Source organism: Petromyzon marinus, chromosome 84 (assembly GCF_048934315.1).
Source record: "Petromyzon marinus isolate PM22_M1 ecotype Great Lakes invasive population chromosome 84, UKy_Petmar_22M1.pri1.0, whole genome shotgun sequence".
Lineage (NCBI taxonomy): Eukaryota > Metazoa > Chordata > Hyperoartia > Petromyzontiformes > Petromyzontidae > Petromyzon > Petromyzon marinus.
In genome coordinates, this window is record NC_133749.1 from 2160682 (window position 1) to 2177398 (window position 16717).

The 16717-nt window shown below is 56.9% G+C and overlaps 1 protein-coding gene across 6 annotated transcripts in view; it reads right to left on the bottom strand.

Annotated features, from left to right (window-relative positions):
- The window catches only part of GOSR1 (golgi SNAP receptor complex member 1), a 75921-nt gene that overhangs the window by 35891 nt on the left and 23313 nt on the right, over window positions 1-16717 (bottom strand). For all 6 annotated transcript variants that reach the window (XM_076057734.1, XM_076057737.1, XM_076057736.1 and 3 more), the window contains 2 exons: window positions 12631-12718; window positions 5032-5160 (listed from right to left, as the gene is read on the bottom strand). In XM_076057734.1, coding sequence (XP_075913849.1) covers window positions 5032-5160; window positions 12631-12718 — 217 coding nt within the window. The remainder of the gene's footprint in view (window positions 1-5031; window positions 5161-12630; window positions 12719-16717) is intronic.

The window sequence follows — 16717 nt, forward strand, 5'->3', positions numbered from 1 at the left end:
TATGAGTGAGTGACTGAGTGAGTGTGTGAGTGAGTGAGTGACTGAGTGAGTGATTGAGTCTATGAGTCTATGAGTGAGTGTGTGAGTGAGTGTGTGAGTGTGTGAGTGAGTGTGTGAGTGTGTTAGTGAGTGTGTGAGTGAGTGAGTGAGTGGTGAGTCTATGAGTCTATGAGTGAGTGTGTGAGTGAGTGTGAGTGAGTGAGTGAGTGTCTGAGTGTGTGAGTGAGTGAGTGTGAGTGAGTGAGTGTGTGAGTGTGTGAGTGAGTGAGTGAGTGGTGAGTTTATGAGTGAGTGAGTGAGTGTGTGAGTCAGTGTGTGAGTGAGTGAGTGTCTGAGTGTGTGAGTGAGTGAGTGAGTGTGTGAGTGAGTGAGTGTGTGAGTGAGTGAGTGTGTGAGTGAGTCTATGAGTGAGTGAGGGAGTGTCTGAGTCTATGAGTGAGTGAGTGAGTGTGTGAGTGACTGAGTGAGTGACTGAGTGTGTGAGTGTGTTAGTGAGTGAGTGACTGAGTGAGTGAGTGAGTGTGTGAGTGTGTTAGTGAGTGAGTGTGTGAGTGTGTGAGTGAGTCTATGAGTGAGTGACTGAGTGAGTGTGTGAGTGAGTGAGTGTGTGAGTGAGTGAGTGGTGAGTCTATGAGTGAGTAAGTGAGTCTATGAGTGAGTGAGTGACTGAGTGTGTGAGTGATTGAGTCTATGAGTGAGTGTGTGAGTGGGTGTGTGAGTGAGTGAGTGTGTGAGTGGGTGTGTGTGTGAGTGGGTGTGTGAGTGAGTGAGTGAGTGGGTGTGTGAGTGAGTGAGTGAGTGTGTGAGTGAGTGAGTGTGTGAGTGAGTCTATGAGTGAGTGAGTCTATGAGTGAGTGACTGAGTGAGTGTGTGGGTGAGTGAGTGAGTGTGTGAGTGTCTGAGTGTGTGAGTGACTGAGTGAGTGAGTGAGTGTGTGAGTGAGTGTGTGAGTGAGTGAGTGTGTGAGTGAGTGGTTAGTCTATGAGTGAGTGAGTGAGTGGTGAGTCTATGAGTGAGTGTGTTAGTGAGTGTGTGAGTGAGTGAGTGAGTGTGTGAGTGTGTGAGTCTATGAGTGAGTGTGTGAGTGAGTGACTGAGTGAGTGTGTGAGTGAGTGAGTGTGTGAGTGTGTGAGTGAGTCTATGAGTGAGTGAGTGAGTCTATGAGTGAGTAACTGAGTGAGTGTGAGTGAGTGGGTGAGTGTGTGAGTGAGTGAGTGAGTGACTGAGTGGTGAGTCTATGAGTGAGTGAGTGTGTGAGTGAGTGAGTGAGTCTATGAGTGAGTGAGTGAGTCTATGAGTGAGTGAGTGAGTCTATGAGTGAGTGAGTGAGTAACTGAGTGAGTCTATGAGTGAGTGAGTGTGTGAGTGAGTCTATGAGTCTATGAGTGAGTGTGTGAGTGAGTGAGTGTGTGAGTCTATGAGTGAGTGTGTGAGTGAGTGACTGAGTGAGTGGTGAGTGAGTGAGTGTGTGAGTGTGTGACTGAGTGAGTGAGTGTGTGAGTGTGTGAGTGAGTGAGTGTCTGAGTGAGTGAGTGAGTAACTGAGTGAGTGTGTGAGTGTGTGAGTGAGTGAGTGTGTTAGTGAGTGTGTGAGTGTGTTAGTGAGTGAGTGAGTGGTGAGTCTATGAGTCTATGAGTGAGTGTGTGAGTGAGTGAGTGAGTGTGTGAGTGACTGAGTGAGTGTGTGAGTGAGTGTGTGAGTGAGTGGTGAGTCTATGAGTGAGTGACTGAGTGAGTGTGTGAGTGAGTGACTGAGTGAGTGGTGAGTCTATGAGTCTATGAGTGAGTGACTGAGTGAGTGTGTGAGTGAGTGACTGAGTGAGTGAGTGAGTCTATGAGTCTATGAGTGAGTGTGTGAGTGAGTGTGTGAGTGAGTGAGTGTGTGAGTGTGTTAGTGAGTGTGTGAGTGAGTGAGTGAGTGGTGAGTCTATGAGTCTATGAGTGAGTGTGTGAGTGAGTGTGTGAGTGAGTGTGAGTGAGTGAGTGTCTGAGTGTGTGAGTGAGTGAGTGTGTGAGTGAGTGAGTGTGTGAGTGTGTGAGTGAGTGAGTGAGTGGTGAGTCTATGAGTGAGTGAGTGAGTGTGTGAGTCAGTGTGTGAGTGAGTGAGTGTCTGAGTGTGTGAGTGAGTGAGTGTGTGAGTGAGTGAGTGTGTGAGTGAGTGAGTGTGTGAATGAGTCTATGAGTGAGTGAGGGAGTGTCTGAGTCTATGAGTGAGTGAGTGAGTGTGTGAGTGACTGAGTGAGTGACTGAGTGTGTTAGTGAGTGAGTGACTGAGTGTGTGAGTGAGTGTGTGAGTGTGTGAGTGACTGAGTGAGTGAGTGAGTGTGTGAGTGTGTTAGTGAGTGAGTGAGTGAGTGACTGAGTGAGTGAGTGTGTGAGTGTGTTAGTGAGTGAGTGTGTGAGTGTGTGAGTGAGTCTATGAGTGAGTGACTGAGTGAGTGTGTGAGTGAGTGAGTGTGTGAGTGAGTGAGTGAGTGGTGAGTCTATGAGTGAGTGAGTGAGTCTATGAGTGAGTGAGTGAGTGACTGAGTGTGTGAGTGAGTGAGTCTATGAGTGAGTGTGTGAGTGGGTGTGTGAGTGAGTGAGTGTGTGAGTGGGTGTGTGAGTGTGTGAGTGGGTGTGTGAGTGAGTGAGTGAGTGGGTGTGTGAGTGAGTGAGTGTGTGAGTGAGTGAGTGTGTGAGTGAGTCTATGAGTGAGTGAGTCTATGAGTGAGTGACTGAGTGAGTGTGTGGGTGAGTGAGTGAGTGTGTGTCTGAGTGTGTGAGTGACTGAGTGAGTGAGTGTGTGAGTGAGTGTGTGAGTGAGTGAGTGTGTGAGTGAGTGGTTAGTCTATGAGTGAATGAGTGAGTGGTGAGTCTATGAGTGAGTGTGTGAGTGAGTGAGTGAGTGTGTAAGTGAGTGAGTGTGAGTGAGTGTGTGAGTGGGTGTGTGAGTGAGTGAGTGGGTGTGTGAGTGAGTGGTGTAGTGAGTGAGTGGTTAGTCTATGAGTGAGTGAGTGTGTGAGTGAGTGGGTGAGTGTGTGAGTGAGTGAGTGGGTATGTGAGTGAATGAGTCTATGAGTCTATGAGTGAGTGACTGAGTGAGTGTGTGAGTGACTGAGTGAGTGAGTCTATGAGTGAGTGTGTTAGTGAGTGAGTGTGTTAGTGAGTGAGTGTGTGAGTGGGTGTGTTAGTGAGTGTGTGAGTGAGTGAGTGAGTGTGTGAGTGAGTGGGTGAGTGTGTGAGTGTGTTAGTGAGTGAGTGTGTGAGTGTGTTAGTGAGTGAGTGTGTGAGTGGGTGTGTTAGTGAATGAGTGAGTGGTGAGTCTATGAGTGAGTGTGTTAGTGAGTGAGTGAGTGTGTTAGTGAGTGAGTGACTGAGTGAGTGTGTAGGTGTGTTAGTGAGTGAGTGTGTGAGTGAGTGAGTGAGTGACTGAGTGAGTGGTGAGTGAGTGGTGAGTGGGTGAGTGTGTGAGTGAGTGAGTATGAGTGAGTGTGTGAGTGTGTGAGTGAGTGAGTGAGTCTATGAGTGAGTGAGTGAGTGGTGTAGTGAGTGAGTGAGTCTATGAGTGAGTGAGTGGTGTAGTGAGTGAGTGAGTGGTGTAGTGAGTGAGTGAGTCTATGAGTGAGTGTGTTAGTGTGTTAGTGAGTGAGTGAGTGGTGAGTGAGTGTGTGATTGACTGAGTGACTGAGTGAGTGTGTGAGTGTGTGAGTGACTGAGTGAGTGTGTTAGTGAGTGGGTGTGTGAGTGAGTGGTGAGTGGTGTAGTGAGTGAGTGGTGTAGTGAGTGAGTGGTGTAGTGAGTGAGTGGTGAGTGAGTGTGTGAGTGTGTGAGTGGTGAGTGAGTGTGTTAATGAGTGAGTGTGTGACTGAGTGAGTGAGTGTGTGAGTGAGTGAGTGGTGAGTCTATGAGTCTATGAGTGAGTGGTGAGTGTGTGACTGAGTGAGTGAGTGTGTGAGTGAGTGAGTGGTGAGTCTATGAGTCTATGAGTGAGTGAGTGAGTGGTGTGTGAGTGAGTGACTGAGTGAGTATGTTAATGAGTGAGTGGTGAGTGAGTGAGTGGTGAGTGGGTGAGTGAGTGAGTGGTGAGTCTATGAGTGAGTGTGTTAGTGAGTGAGTGGTGAGTGAGTGATTGACTGAGTGAGTGAGTGGTGAGTCTATGAGTGAGTGAGTGACTGAGTGAGTGTGTGAGTGAGTGAGTGACTGAGTGAGTGTGTTAGTGAGTGAGTGACTGAGTGTGTGTGTGTGAGTGAGTGAGTCTATGAGTGACTGAGTGAGTGTGTGAGTGAGTGTGTAGGTGTGTGAGTGAGTGAGTGGTGAGTGGGTGAGTGAGTGAGTGAGTGGTGAGTGGGTGAGTGAGTGAGTGAGTGGTGAGTCTATGAGTGAGTGTGTTAGTGAGTGTGTTAGTGAGTGTGTGAGTGAGTGAGTCTATGAGTGAGTGAGTGTGTGTGTGTGTGAGTGAGTGTGTTAGTGAGTGACTGAGTGAGTGGTGAGTCTATGAGTCTATGAGTGAGTGTGTGAGTGAGTGAGTGACTGAGTGAGTGGGTGAGTGGTGAGTCTATGAGTCTATGAGTGAGTGAGTGTGTGTGTGAGTGATTGACTGAGTGACTGAGTGAGTGAGTGTGTTAGTGAGTGAGTGTGTTAGTGAGTGAGTGAGTGTGTGAGTGAGTGAGTGGTGAGTCTATGAGTCTATGAGTGAGTGAGTGAGTGTGTAGGTGTGTGAGTGAGTGTGTGAGTGTGTGTGTGTTAGTGAGTGTGTGAGTGAGTGAGTCTATGAGTGAGTGAGTGAGTGTGTGAGTGAGTGTGTGAGTGAGTGACTGAGTGAGTGAGTGAGTGGTGAGTCTATGAGTCTATGAGTGACTGAGTGAGTGAGTGGTGAGTGAGTGTGTGAGTGTGTGGGTGAGTGTGTGAGTGAGTGAGTGGTGAGTGAGTGAGTGAGTGGTTAGTCTATGAGCGAGTGTGTGTGTGAGTGAGTCTATGAGTGAGTGAGTGAGTGTGTGTGTGAGTGAGTGACTGAGTGAGTGACTGAGTGAGTGAGTGAGTGGTGAGTCACCTGTAAGATGTCACGATGTCTCTGGATCGTGTGGCTGAGAGCGCTGTTGCTGCTGCCGCTCTCTACGCTGGGTGGTGGAGGGCGACTGGAATCTGAATATTCTGACAACTTCTCATTCACCGCAGCCAACTGCACCACCACAACCACAAAAACAAAGAGACAAAGATCACCCAGGTAGCCTCTAGCAGGGCTGTAGGGGCAAGTGCTGTTAGTAGCGAGTAGCAGCACCTACACACACAGACAAAGATCCCCCAGGTAGCCTCTAGCAGGGCTGTAGGGGCAAGTGCTGTTTGTAGCAGCACCTACACACACACAGACAAAGATCCCCCAGGTAGCCTCTAGCAGGCTGTAGGGGCAAGTGCTGTTAGTAGCAGCACCTACACAGACACAGACAAAGATCCCCCAGGTAGCCTCTAGCAGGCTGTAGGGGCAAGTGCTGTTAGTAGCGAGTAGCAGCACCTACACACACACAGAGACAAAGATCACCCAGGTAGCCTCTAGCAGGGCTGTAGGGGCAAGTGCTGTTAGTAGCAAGTAGCAGCACCTACACACACACAGACAAAGATCCCCCAGGTAGCCTCTAGTAGGGCTGTAGGGGCAAGTGCTGTTAGTAGCGAGTAGCAGCAGCACCTACACACACAGACAAAGATCCCCCAGGTAGCCTCTAGCAGGTTGTAGGGGCAAGTGCTGCTAGTAGCGAGTAGCAGCACCTACACACACAGACAAAGATCCCCCAGGTAGCCTCTAGCAGGACTGTAGTTGAGGCTGAGTCTACCTAGGGGACAGGTTCGCAGCACAGCGTAGCGCTAACCGCTGCACCACCGCTCCTCACTCACAATCACTACCGCCACAGAGACACACGGAGAGAGACAGGGAGACAGGGACATGGGGAGAGACACGGGGAGACACGGGGAGACAGGGAGAGACACGGGGAGACACGGGGAAACACAGAGACACACGGGGAGACAGGGAGAGACACGGGGAGACAGGGAGACAGGGAGACACAGGGAGACACAGAGAGATATGGGGAGACACGCGGAGAGACACGGGGAGACACGGGGAGACAGGAAGAGACACGGGGAGACACAGAGACACACGGGGAGACAGGGAGACACACGGGGAGACAGGGAGAGACACGGGGAGACACAGAGACACAGAGACACACGGGGAGACAGGGAGAGACACGGGGAGACACAGAGACACAGAGACACACGGGGAGACAGGGAGAGACACGGGGAGACACGGGGAAACACAGAGACACACGGGGAGACACAGAGACACAGAGACACACGGGGAGACAGGGAGAGACACGGGGAGACACAGAGACACAGAGACACACGGGGAGACAGGGAGAGACACGGGGAGAGACACGGGGAGACACAGAGAGACACGGGGAGACAGGGAGAGACACGGGGAGACAGGGACATGGGGAGAGACACGGGGAGACACAGGGAGACACAGGGAGACACAGAGAGATACGGGGAAACACGCGGCGAGACACGGGGAGACACACGGAAACACAGGGAGACACGGGGAGACAAAGAAAGACACGCAGAGAGACACGGGGAGACACGAGGAGAGATAGGGAGAGACACGGGAGAGACACGGGAGAGACACGGGGAGACACGGGAGAGACACGGGAGAGACACACGGAGACACAGAGACACAGAGACACACGGGGAGACACGGGGAGACACAGGGAGAGACACAGGGAGTGAGACAGCGAGACACAGGGAGACACGCGGAGACACAGAGACACACGGGGAGACACGGGGAGAGACACGGGGAGACACAGAGACACGCGGAGAGACACGTGGAGACACGTGGAGACACGTGGAGACATGGGGAGAGACACACGGGGAGACACAGAGAGACACGGGGAGACACAGAGACACAGAGACACGCGGAGAGACACAGAGAGACACGGGGAGAGACACATGGGGAGACAAGGAGAGACACGGGGAGACACAGAGAGACACAGAGACACATGGGGAGAGACACAGAGACACACGGGGAAACAGGGAGAGACATAGGGAGACACGGGGAGACACGGGGAGAGACAGAGACACAGAGAGACACGGGGAGACACGAGGAGACACAGAGAGACACAGAGACACACGGGGAGACAGGGAGAGACGCATGGAGAGACACAGAGAGACAGGGAGACACGGGGAGAGACACAGGGAGACAAGGAGAGACACGGAGGGAGACACGGGGCGAGACACGCGGAGAGACACACGGAGAGACACGAGGAGACACAGAGAGACACGGGGAGAGACACAGGGAGACACGGGGAGACACAGAGAGACACAGAGACACACGGGGAGACAGGGAGACACAGAGATACACGGAGAGACACGGGGAGACACAGAGAGACACAGTGACACACAGGGAGACACGCGGAGACACAGGGAGACACGGGGAGACAGGGAGAGACACAGAGACACACGGGGAGACAAGGAGAGACATAGGGAGACACGGGGAGACACAGAGAGACACACGGAGAGACACGGGGAGACACGCGGAGAGACACAGAGAGACACAGAGACACACGGGGAGACACACGCAGACACAGGGAGACACAGAGAGACACGTGGAGACAGGGAGAGACACAGAGATTCAGAGAGACACGGGGAGACAATGAGAGACACGCGGAGAGACACGGGGAGACACGCAGAGAGACACGCAGAGAGACACTCAGAGAGACACGTGGAGACACAGAGAGACACAGAGAGACACGGGGAGACACAGGGAGACACGTGGAGACACGGGAAGACACGGTGAGACACGTGGAGACACGTGGAGACACGGTGAGACACAGAGAGACACGTGGAGACACGTGGAGACACGGGGAGACACGTGGAGAGAGAGTGAGACAGGGACATGGGGAGAGACACGTGGAGACACGGGGAGAGACACTTGGAGACACGTGGAGACACGGGGAGACACGGTGAGACACAGAGAGACACGTGCAGACACGTGCAGACACGTGCAGACACGTGCAGACACGTGTCTCCACGTGGAGACACGTGTCTCCACGTGGAGACACGTGTCTCCACGTGGAGACACGTGGAGACACGTGGAGACACGTGGAGACACACGTGGAGACACGGTGAGACACAGAGAGACACGTGCAGACACGTGGAGACACGGGGACACATGGTGAGACACAGAGACACGTAGAGACACGGTGAGACACGGGGAGACACGTGGAGACACGTGGAGACACGGGGAGACACAGAGAGACACAGAGACACGTAGAGACACGGTGAGACATGTGGAGACACGTGGAGACACGGTGAGACACGGGAGACACGGGGAGAGAGAGTGAGACAGGGACATGGGGAGAGACACGTGGAGACACGTGGAGACACGTGGAGACACGTGGAGACACGGGGAGACACGTGGAGACACGGTGAGACACGTGGAGACACACGTGGAGAGACACGTGGAGACACGTGGAGACACGTAGAGACGCGTGGAGACACGTGGAGAGACACGTGGAGACACGTGGAGAGACACGTGGAGACACAGAGACACAGAGACACGTAGAGACACGTGGAGACACGTGGAGACACGTGGAGACACGGTGAGACACGGGAGAGTCACAGAGACATGTAGAGACACGTGGAGACACAGAGAGACACAGAGACACAGAGACACACGTGGAGACACGTAGAGACACGTGGAGACACGGGGAGACACAGAGACACGTGGAGACACGGTGAGACACGTGGAGACACGTGGAGACACAGAGACACGTGGAGACACGTGGAGACACGTGGAGACACGTGGAGAGACACAGAGACACGTGGAGACACGTGGAGACATGTGGAGACACAGAGAGACAGGGGAGAGACACGGGGAGACACGTGGAGAGACACAGAGACACGTGGAGACACGGGGAGACACGTGGAGACACGTGGAGACACGTGGAGAGACACAGAGACACGTGGAGACACGTGGAGACACGTGGAGACACAGAGAGACAGGGGAGAGACACGGGGAGACACGTGGAGAGACGTGGAGACACGTGGAGACACGTGGAGACACAGAGAGACACGTGGAGACACGTGGAGACACGTGGAGACACAGAGACACGGAGACACGTGGAGACACGTAGAGACACAGAGACACGTGGAGACACAGAGACACGTGGAGACACGTGGAGACACGTAGAGACACAGAGACACATGGAGACACGTGGAGACACAGAGACACGTGGAGACACAGAGAGACACGTGGAGACACGTGGAGACACGTGGAGACACAGAGACACGGAGACACGTAGAGACACGTGGAGACACGTGGAGAGACACAGAGACACACGTAGAGACACGTGGAGACACAGAGAGACACGTAGAGACACGTGGAGACACAGAGAGACACAGAGAGACACAGAGACACGTGGAGACACGTGGAGACACAGAGACACGGAGACACGTAGAGACACGTGGAGACACGTGGAGACACGGTGAGACACAGAGAGAAACGTGGAGACACGTGGAGACACGTGGAGAGACACAGAGACACACGTGGAGACACGGTGAGACACAGAGACACAGAAACACGTAGAGACACACGGGGAGACACGGGGAGACACAGAGACACAGAAACACGTAGAGACACACAGAGACACACGTGGAGACACGTGGAGACACACGTAGAGACACGTGGAGACACGTGGAGACAAGGGGAGAGACACAGAGAGACACAGAGACACGTGTCTCCACGTGTGTCTCCACGTGGAGACACACGTGGAGACACAGACACACGTGGAGACACGTGGAGACACAGAGAGACACAGAGACACACGTGGAAACACGTGTCTCCACGTAGAGACACGTGGAGACACGGTGAGACACGTGGAGACACGTGGAGACACGTGGAGACAAGGGGAGACACGTGGAGACACGGTGAGACACAGAGACACGTGGAGACACGTGGAGACAAGGGGAGACACGTGGAGACACGGTGAGACACAGAGACACGTAGAGACACGTGGAGACACGGTGAGACACGTGGAGACACGTGGAGACACGTGGAGACACAGAGACACACGTGGAGACACGTGTCTCCACGTAGAGACACGTGGAGAGACACAGAGACACGTAGAGACACGTGGAGACACGTGGAGACACGTGGAGACACGTGGAGACAAGGGGACACACGTGGAGACACGTGGAGACACGTGGAGACACGGGGAGACACGTGGAGAGACACAGAGACACAGAGACACGTAGAGACACGTGGAGACACGTGGAGACACGTGGAGAGACACAGAGACACAGAGACACACGTGGAGACACGTAGAGACACGTGGAGACACGGGGAGACACAGAGACACGTAGAGACACGTAGAGACACGTGGAGACACGGTGAGACACGTGGAGACACGTGGAGACACGTGGAGACACAGAGAGACACAGAGACACACGTGGAAACACGTGTCTCCACGTAGAGACACGTGGAGACACGGTGAGACACGTGGAGACACGTGGAGACACACGTGGAGACACGGTGAGACACAGAGACACAGAAACACGTAGAGACACACGGGGAGACACGTGGAGACACGTGGAGACACGGGGAGACACAGAGACACAGAAACACGTAGAGACACACAGAGACACACGTGGAGACACGTGTCTCCACGTGGAGACACGTGGAGACACAGAGAGACACGTGGAGACACGTGTCTCCACGTGGAGACACGGTGAGACACAGAGACACGGTGAGACACGTGGAGACACGTAGAGACACGTGGAGACACGTGGAGAGACACAGAGACACAGAGACACGTAGAGACACGTGGAGACACGTGGAGACACGTGGAGACACGTGGAGAGACACAGAGACACAGAGACACACGTAGAGACACGTGGAGACACAGAGAGACACGTGTCTCCACGTGTGTCTCCACGTGGAGACACGTGGAGAGACACAGAGACACAGAGACACACGTAGAGACACGTGGAGACACAGAGAGACACGTGTCTCCACGTGTGTCTCCACGTGGAGACACGTGGAGAGACACAGAGACACAGAGACACACGTAGAGACACGTGGAGACACAGAGAGACACGTGTCTCCACGTGTGTCTCCACGTGGAGACACGTGGAGAGACACAGAGACACAGAGACACACGTAGAGACACGTGGAGACACAGAGAGACACGTGTCTCCACGTGTGTCTCCACGTGGAGACACGTGGAGAGACACAGAGACACAGAGACACACGTAGAGACACGTGGAGACACAGAGAGACACGTGTCTCCACGTGTGTCTCCACGTGGAGACACGTGGAGAGACACAGAGACACAGAGACACACGTAGAGACACGTGGAGACACAGAGAGACACGTGTCTCCACGTGTGTCTCCACGTGGAGACACGTGGAGAGACACAGAGACACAGAGACACACGTAGAGACACGTGGAGACACAGAGAGACACGTGTCTCCACGTGTGTCTCCACGTGGAGACACGTGGAGAGACACAGAGACACAGAGACACACGTAGAGACACGTGGAGACACAGAGAGACACGTGTCTCCACGTGTGTCTCCACGTGGAGACACGTGGAGAGACACAGAGACACAGAGACACACGTAGAGACACGTGGAGACACAGAGAGACACGTGTCTCCACGTGTGTCTCCACGTGGAGACACGTGGAGAGACACAGAGACACAGAGACACACGTAGAGACACGTGGAGACACAGAGAGACACGTGTCTCCACGTGTGTCTCCACGTGGAGACACGTGGAGAGACACAGAGACACAGAGACACACGTAGAGACACGTGGAGACACAGAGAGACACGTGTCTCCACGTGTGTCTCCACGTGGAGACACGTGGAGAGACACAGAGACACAGAGACACACGTAGAGACACGTGGAGACACAGAGAGACACGTGTCTCCACGTGTGTCTCCACGTGGAGACACGTGGAGAGACACAGAGACACAGAGACACACGTAGAGACACGTGGAGACACAGAGAGACACGTGTCTCCACGTGTGTCTCCACGTGGAGACACGGGAGAGACACAGAGACACAGAGACACACGTAGAGACACGTGGAGACACAGAGAGACACGTGTCTCCACGTGTGTCTCCACGTGGAGACACGGGAGAGACACAGAGACACAGAGACACACGTAGAGACACGTGGAGACACAGAGAGACACGTGTCTCCACGTGTGTCTCCACGTGGAGACACGTGGAGAGACACAGAGACACAGAGACACACGTAGAGACACGTGGAGACACAGAGAGACACGTGTCTCCACGTGTGTCTCCACGTGGAGACACGTGGAGAGACACAGAGACACAGAGACACACGTAGAGACACGTGGAGACACAGAGAGACACGTGTCTCCACGTGTGTCTCCACGTGGAGACACGTGGAGAGACACAGAGACACAGAGACACACGTAGAGACACGTGGAGACACAGAGAGACACGTGTCTCCACGTGTGTCTCCACGTGGAGACACGTGGAGAGACACAGAGACACAGAGACACACGTAGAGACACGTGGAGACACAGAGAGACACGTGTCTCCACGTGTGTCTCCACGTGGAGACACGTGGAGAGTCACCTTCGAGAGCAGCTGCTCGATCTCCACAGAGAGGGAGTCGAACATCCGGTGCTGTGTGGATCCAGACAGCAGCGGAGACATGTCCGAGCTGAGACACGGGGAGACACGGGGAGACACGGGGAGACAGGGGAGACAGGGGAGACACAGAGACACGGGGAGACACGGGGAGACAGGGGGAGACAAGGGGAGACACGGGGAGACAGGGGAGACACGGAGAGACAGAGGAGACACGGGGAGACAGGGGAGACACGGAGAGACAAGGGAGACACGGGGAGACAGGGGAGACACGGAGAGACAGGGGAGACACGGGGAGACAGGGGAGACACGGGGAGACACGGGGAGACACGGGGAGACAGGGGAGACACGGAGAGACAGGGGAGACACGGGGAGACAGGGGAGACACGGGGAGACAGGGGGAGACACGGGGAGACACGGGGAGACAGGGGAGACACGGAGAGACACGGAGAGACACGGGGAGACACGGGGAGACACGGGGAGACACAGAGACACGGGGAGACACGGGGAGACGCGGGGAGACGTGGAGAGACACGGGGAGACACAGAGACACGGGGAGACACGGGGAGACACAGAGACACGGTGAGACACGGGGAGACACAGAGACACGGGGAGACACAGAGACACGGGGAGACACGGGGAGACGCGGGGAGACGTGGAGAGACACGGGGAGACAGGGGGAGACACGGGGAGACACGGGGAGACACGGGGAGACACAGAGACAGGGGAGACACGGGGAGACACGGTGAGACAGGGGAGACACGGGCAGACACAGAGACACGGGGAGACAGGGGAGACACGGGGAGACACGGGGAGACACGGGGAGACAGGGGGAGACAGGGGAGACACGGGGAGACACGGGGAGACAGGGGGAGACACGGGGAGACACGGGGAGACACGGGGAGACACGTAAAGACACGGGGAGACACGGGGAGACACGGGGAGACAGGGGAGACACGGAGAGACAGAGGAGACACGGGGAGACAGGGGAGACACGGAGAGACAGGGGAGACACGGGGAGACAGGGGAGACACGGGGAGACACGGGGAGACACGGGGAGACAGGGGAGACACGGAGAGACAGGGGAGACACGGGGAGACAGGGGAGACACGGGGAGACAGGGGGAGACACGGGGAGACACGGGGAGACAGGGGAGACACGGAGAGACACGTGGAGACAGGGGAGACATGTGGAGACACGGAGAGACAGGGGGAAACACGGGGAGACACGGGGAGACACGGGGAGACAGGGGGAGACACGGGGAGACACGGGGAGACAGGGGGAGACACGGGGAGACAAGGGGAGACACGGGGAGACACGGGGAGACACGTAAAGACACGGGGAGACACGGGGAGACACGGGGAGACGCGGGGAGACACGGGGAGACATGGGGAGACAGGGGAGACACGGAGAGACAGGGGAGACACGGGGAGACAGGGGAGACACGGAGAGACAGGGGAGACACGGGGAGACAGGGGGAGACACGGGGAGACAGGGGGAGACACGGGAGACAAGGGGAGACAGGGGAGACAAGGGGAGACAGGGGAGACACGGGGAGACAGGGGGAGACGCGGGGAGATACAGGGAGACGCGGGGAGACACGGGGAGACAGGGGGAGACACGGGGAGACAGGGGAGACATGTGGAGACACGGAGAGACAGGGGGAAACACGGGGAGACACGGGGAGACACGGGGAGACAGGGGGAGACACGGGGAGACACGGGGAGACAGGGGGAGACACGGGGAGACAAGGGGAGACACGGGGAGACACGGGGAGACACGTAAAGACACGGGGAGACACGGGGAGACACGGGGAGACGCGGGGAGACACGGGGAGACATGGGGAGACAGGGGAGACACGGAGAGACAGGGGAGACACGGGGAGACAGGGGAGACACGGAGAGACAGGGGAGACACGGGGAGACACGGGGAGACAAGGGGAGACACGGGGAGAGAGGGGGAGACACGGGGAGACAAGGGGAGACACGGGGAGAGAGGGGGAGACAAGGGGAGACAGGGGAGACACGGGGAGACAAGGGGAGACACAGGGAGACGCGGGGAGACACAGGGAGACACGGGGAGACAAGGGGAGACACGGGGAGAGAGGGGGAGACACGGGGAGACAGGGAAGACACGGGGAGACACGGGGAGACACGGGGAGACAGGGGGAGACACGGGGAGACACGGGGAGACACGGGGAGACAGGGGAGACACGGTGAGACACGGTGAGACAGGGGGAGACACGGGGAGACACGGGGAGACACGGGGAGACGCGGTGAGACGCGGGGAGACACGGGGAGACAGGGGGAGACACGGGGAGACACGGGGAGACACGGGGAGACAGGGGGAGACACGGGGAGACAGGGGGAGACAGGGGGAGACACGGGGAGACACGGGGAGACACGGGGAGACACGGGGAGACACGGGGAGACACGGGGAGACACGGGGAGACACGGGGAGACAGGGGAGACACGGAGAGACACGGAGAGACAGAGGAGACACGGGGAGACAGGGGAGACACGGAGAGACAGGGGAGACACGGGGAGACAGGGGAGACACGGGGAGACACGGGGAGACACGGGGAGACAGGGGAGACACGGAGAGACAGGGGAGACACGGGGAGACAGGGGAGACACGGGGAGACAGGGGGAGACACGGGGAGACACGGGGAGACAGGGGAGACACGGAGAGACACGTGGAGACAGGGGAGACACGTGGAGACACGGAGAGACAGGGGGAAACACGGGGAGACACGGGGAGACACGGGGAGACAGGGGGAGACACGGGGAGACACGGGGAGACACGGGGAGACAGGGGGAGACACGGGGAGACAAGGGGAGACACGGGGAGACACGGGGAGACACGTAAAGACACGGGGAGACACGGGGAGACACGGGGAGACGCGGGGAGACACGGGGAGACATGGGGAGACAGGGGAGACACGGAGAGACAGGGGAGACACGGGGAGACAGGGGAGACACGGAGAGACAGGGGAGACACGGGGAGACAGGGGAGACACGGAGAGACAAGGGAGACACGGGGAGACAGGGGAGACACGGAGAGACAGGGGAGACACGGGGAGACAGGGGAGACACGGGGAGACACGGGGAGACAGGGGGAGACAAGGGGAGACACGGGGAGACAGGGGAGACACGGAGAGACAGAGGAGACACGGGGAGACAGGGGAGACACGGAGAGACAAGGGAGACACGGGGAGACAGGGGAGACACGGAGAGACAGGGGAGACACGGGGAGACAGGGGAGACACGGGGAGACACGGGGAGACACGGGGAGACAGGGGAGACACGGAGAGACAGGGGAGACACGGGGAGACAGGGGAGACACGGGGAGACAGGGGGAGACACGGGGAGACACGGGGAGACAGGGGAGACACGGAGAGACACGGAGAGACACGGGGAGACACGGGGAGACACGGGGAGACACAGAGACACGGGGAGACACGGGGAGACGCGGGGAGACGTGGAGAGACACGGGGAGACACAGAGACACGGGGAGACACGGGGAGACACAGAGACACGGTGAGACACGGGGAGACACAGAGACACGGGGAGACACAGAGACACGGGGAGACACGGGGAGACGCGGGGAGACGTGGAGAGACACGGGGAGACAGGGGGAGACACGGGGAGACACGGGGAGACACGGGGAGACACAGAGACAGGGGAGACACGGGGAGACACGGTGAGACAGGGGAGACACGGGCAGACACAGAGACACGGGGAGACAGGGGAGACACGGGGAGACACGGGGAGACACGGGGAGACAGGGGGAGACAGGGGAGACACGGGGAGACACGGGGAGACAGGGGGAGACACGGGGAGACACGGGGAGACACGGGGAGACACGTAAAGACACGGGGAGACACGGGGAGACACGGGGAGACAGGGGAGACACGGAGAGACAGAGGAGACACGGGGAGACAGGGGAGACACGGAGAGACAGGGGAGACACGGGGAGACAGGGGAGACACGGGGAGACACGGGGAGACACGGGGAGACAGGGGAGACACGGAGAGACAGGGGAGACACGGGGAGACAGGGGAGACACGGGG